Source organism: Osmerus eperlanus, chromosome 17 (assembly GCF_963692335.1).
Source record: "Osmerus eperlanus chromosome 17, fOsmEpe2.1, whole genome shotgun sequence".
Classification (NCBI taxonomy): Eukaryota; Metazoa; Chordata; class Actinopteri; order Osmeriformes; family Osmeridae; genus Osmerus; species Osmerus eperlanus.
In genome coordinates this window covers 1622369-1627368 of record NC_085034.1, presented here as the reverse complement: position 1 = coordinate 1627368, position 5000 = coordinate 1622369, and the positions used below count along the sequence as shown (strand labels likewise).

The following is a 5000-nucleotide window of genomic DNA, read 5'->3' as shown; positions in this document are numbered from 1 at the left end:
TGTGTCCTTGGGCAAGGCACTTCACCCTACTTGCCTCAGGGGAATGTCCCTGTACTTACTGTAAGTCGCTCTGGATAAGAGCGTCTGCTAAATGACTAAATGTAAATGTAAGCTCCCACACTCACAAATACATCCTTGTAAAACATGAATTGGTGGAAATTGAACACTTGGCTCAGGATGTAGAAAATATTGTGACTTTAAAGGTTAAGATGCCTATGAATGTTGGGTTGATCCACTCTGGAAATTGGAGTTGGTCTGGTGATAAACATTTGAGGCATTTTATTTCCTTCAAGGTCACTTTGAGATATGAAACACCCTGTCCTCACATCGCACAGATTTAGTACGTTTACTAGAATGGCTAAGACTTAACCTTAATACACAAGGGCAAGTGGATGTTGTTGTGTTGATGTGGTTTTACTTACTCCAGTAATATGATTGCCTAGAAGTTCCTGTGTGTACGCCTATGTTTTATTATTCCGTAACATAATATACTGCACCAATATAAGTACTTCTAAAGTAAAGTATAAACATGTCTTAGCGGTTAAATCTCCAACCGTAACCTTAAATACTACATTTATAACTTGAAAAACTCAAGTCAAAAGATCTTAAGCCAAAGATTTTTAAAAGGCACGTTACACTTCATACTTCACACGCTTCTGTCATCGAAATAACACAACATTTTGATTCGGTAGAATGTATCTGAGAGGGTGAAACATGTTCATCTGTGAGGTTTATCCAGGACGTTTATAGGACAGTGCGTGCATGACACCCCCGCTTCACATTCTTCTTCCTCCTCCTCCTCCTCCTCCTCCTCCTCCTCCTCCTCCTCCTCCTCCTCCTCCTCCTCCTCCTCCTCCTCCTCCTCCTCCTCCTCCTCCTCCTCCTCCTCCTCCTCCTCCTCCTCCTCCTCCTCCTCTTCCTCTTCCTCTTCCTCCTCCTCGTGTCTCTCAGATCCTGAAGTTGTGTCCTAAGAAGAAGAGCACTGCGGCCTACACCTTCTGCAAAGCCATGGGGCTCCTGGGGATGCACTTCCACCTGTTTGAGAACGAGTGTAAGTCGGCCCCAAACACACGCACGCGTGGCGGCGTCTCCCGTGGCGCTACAGCTCAGCGCTCGCCTGGCGAACTCTCCCTTCTCCACATGCGGAAAACACGAGTGATTTCTGTGTTCAAGAGTGCGAGTTTAGGTTTGCGACACGACTGAATGCGAAACACAGAGAAACAACAGCGGCTTGTCATGATGAGACTCAGGGAGAGGTTGGTGTCGGGAGAGACAGTTGGAGGATTGAGTTGTTATCGCCGTGGCCCTATGAGTGATGGATTGTTTTATTGACAGCAGTAGAGAAAAGAGAAATTGGAAATATAGTCATGTGACTTGAGACCGATACCTACCGATCCGGGCCTGCTGCAGTCAAGCGGCGTCTGGGTTGGAAAATGGGATGTTTTATCAGGAGGGTGTGTGTATTCCTGCCTCCCGGAGGGAGAATGGCTGCTGTTGGAAAACGTGTAGTTGGAGAGAGAGACGGCGGGAGGGGGAGAGAGGGGAGACGACAGAATCAGCTGAGTTCAGCTCAGTGGAGTGAGTGAACAGTCACGATGACTGTTATTTCCCAGGCGAGTGCCTCTGCTCAGAGTTCTCTTTTGTCTTGTTTCTTTGGGAGGAAGTGGGATGCTGAATAAAAAAGCACATTTTCTTTCTATTACAAAGCCAGTTGTTGGAATGATCTTGTGAAAATGTTTCAGACCGTTTTCCTAAGTTTCTGTATACGTTTGAGATTCGTCAGAGCTTTCTTGTGAGGAATTTAATAATTCATAAAAAAATATTTGCAGATGCTTTTCTGCATTTCTCATATTCCCGTGTTTTGAGCCAAAGAATTCTCAACCTAGCTTTGTTTACACCTTCTCCACCCCCCCGCTCCCACAATCCTGCGTTTCTAACTCTGTCCTCCTCCTCCAGACTACCCCCACGGCATCACCATCCTGTCCCCGTTTGGCTGTGACAAGAAGCAGGTGCTTAACTTCTGTGCCCAGAGCGCCGAGGAACTGCTCAAGTTCCTGGAAGACCTGAAGGAATCCATCGCTGAGGTGTCTGAGATGGAGCAGATACGCATCGAATGTGAGTGTAGTTCACAACAAGGAGCTTAGGTGTGGCTGTTGTCCTTTAACAAAGCACACTGTTCCTGTCTCTGTGAGTGTGTGTGTGTGTGTGTGTGTGTGCGTGTATGTGTGTGTGTGTGTGTGTCTGTCAAAGCACACCCCCGGTGAGCATTAGTTTCTTATCAGTTATCCAGGGCTCAGCGGTATAGGCTCCCCTGGTCTCCCACTCTGAGAGAGGATGGGGGGGTGAAGGGGGAGAGGAGGGGTAGAGGAGGGGTAAAGGGAAGGGGTAGAGGAAGGGGGGAGAAGAGGGGGAGAGGAGGGGGAGAGCAGAGAAGCCTCAGGAAGACACGAGGGGTTTGAAGGTTGAGCTCCTGGCTAGGTGACCTGTGTTACACAGAGTGTAAATGAAAACATAACAAAACGCAGGACACACTCCCAACAGACACACTATAAACACGCTCCTGCAGATGTAGAGAAATAGGGACACTCTGAGACACAGGCAGCTGAACCACGCAGACGCCGGTAGTCCCAGACTATTATAGTCTGTTTTTGTGTTATTTGCTGCACTGCGTCCAGACACACTCCTAGACAGACACGACGCGAGAGGGGGAAAGAGGCCAGTTCTCCTGAAAGCAGTCAGGCAGCAGAACTGTTTTAAAGTGTGTGTGTGTCGGTGAGTGTGGGTGTTTGGGGGGGGGGGGGTGTCTTTGTGGGTGTGTGTGTCTGTTTCTCTGTCCGTCACCAGGGGGTTGATCACGGCACAGCCCCAGACTGTCAAGGCCTCGGTCGATAGTGTGTCCCAGCTGAGGGTGGGTGACACTCTAGAGAGCAGACTTTTAACACACACGCACACAGACACGCAGAAGAAACACACACACAGACACGCAGAAGAAACAGACACACACAGACACGCAGAAGAAACAGACACACACAGACACGCAGAAGAAACACACACACAGACACGCAGAAGAAACACACACACAGACACGCAGAAGAAACACACACACAGACACGCAGAAGAAACACACACACAGACACGCAGAAGAAACAGACACACACAGACACGCAGAAGAAACAGACACACAGACACGCAGAAGAAACACACACACAGACACGCAGAAGAAACACACACACAGACACGCAGAAGAAACACACACACAGACACGCAGAAGAAACACACACACAGACACGCAGAAGAAACACACACACAGACACGCAGAAGAAACACACACACAGACACGCAGAAGAAACACACACACAGACACGCAGAAGAAACAGACACACAGACATGCAGAAGAAACAGACACACACAGTCACGCAGAAGAAACAGACACACACAGACACGCAGAAGAAACACACACACAGACACGCAGAAGAAACAGACACACACAGACTCGCAGAAGAAACAGACACACACAGACACGCAGAAGAAACAGACACACACAGTCACGCAGAAGAAACAGACACACAGTCACGCAGAAGAAACAGACACACACAGACACGCAGAAGAAACAGACACACACAGACACGCAGAAGAAACAGACACACCACAGTCACGCAGAAGAAACAGACACACACAGTCACGCAGAAGAAACAGACGCACACAGTCACGCAGAAGAAACAGACGCACACAGTCACGCAGAAGAAACAGACGCACACAGTCACGCAGAAGAAACAGACGCACACAGTCACGCAGAAGAAACACACGCACACACAACAGCTAATATCGTCTCCTATCTCTTGAGTGCTCTATTGCAGACATCCATGCACATTTTAGTGGGTCAGGGGTGCACACGATAATTTGCTGCTCCCAGAAAATCATACTTTGTTCTGTCATTTCTTTCGAGGGCTTTTTCTAATGCGAGTGCATTCAGGGACATCAAAAACATTTAGCCATGGTGATTGGAAATGACAAGTAATTATCATCAAGTGGAGAGCCTAAATTAGAAGCAAGAGGGTGTGGGAGGGGTTGGGGAGGCGGGGGGTGGATGGAGAGGGGAGAGAGAAGGGGATGGAGAGGGGGAGAGAGAAGGGGAGGTGGGGGTGGATGGGGAGGGGAGAGAGAAGGGGATGGAGAGGGGGAGAGAGAAGGGGAGGTGGGGGTGGATGGGGAGGGGAGAGAGAAGGGGATGGAGAGGGGAGAGAGAAGGGGAGGTGGGGGTGGATGGGGAGGGGAGAGAGAAGGGGATGGGAGAGGGGAGAGAGAAGGGGAGGTGGGGGTGGATGGGGAGGGGAGAGAGAAGGGGAGGTGGGGAGGATGGGGAGGGTGAAGAGCAGGGTGAAGGGGAGAGAAGGAGGCGGGGGGAATACAAAGGAGAGGGAGAGAAAATCAGAGAGTAGGAGGGAGGAGGGGAGAGAGAAAGGGAGGGGGGGATGTGACTTGATGAAATGAAAGAGTCTGCTCCATGCTGATGTTTGACTCGTTGGTTTCTGTCGTGTTTTTCTTCTGCTGCCACTTTGCTGCCATTTAAGCAACGTCTGTCTGTCACTCCATTTGTATTAGTGCTGCTGTTACCTTTGACGCCTCTATTTCTCTCTCTCCCTCCTCTCTCTCCTCTCTCTCTCCCTCCTCTCTCCTCTCTCTCTCGCTCCTCTCTCCTCTCTATCTCTCTCTCTCCTCTCTCTCCCTCCTCTCTCTCTCTCTCTCTCTCTCTCTCTCTCTCTCTCCTCTCTCTCTCCCTCCTCTCTCTCTCTCTCTCTCTCCTCTCTCTCCCTCCTCTCTCTCCTCTCTCCCTCCTCTCTCTCTCTCTCTCTCTCTCTCTCTCTCTCTCTCTCTCTCTCTCTCTCTCTCTCTCCCTCTTCTCTCTCCTCTCTCTCTCTCTCCCTCCTCTTTCTCTCTCTCTCTCTCTTTCTCTCTCTCTCTCTCTGTCTTTTTCTTTTTGGTCAACCTTGTCTGCTTTT

General features: G+C 49.6%; 1 protein-coding gene across 1 annotated transcript in view; it reads left to right on the top strand.

Moving 5' to 3' along the window:
* The window catches only part of iqsec3a (IQ motif and Sec7 domain ArfGEF 3a), a 39188-nt gene that overhangs the window by 30218 nt on the left and 3970 nt on the right, over positions 1–5000 (top strand). The window contains exons 8-9 of the mRNA XM_062483629.1: positions 952–1051; positions 1957–2115. Of these exons, the coding sequence (XP_062339613.1) occupies positions 952–1051; positions 1957–2115 (259 nt within the window). The remainder of the gene's footprint in view (positions 1–951; positions 1052–1956; positions 2116–5000) is intronic.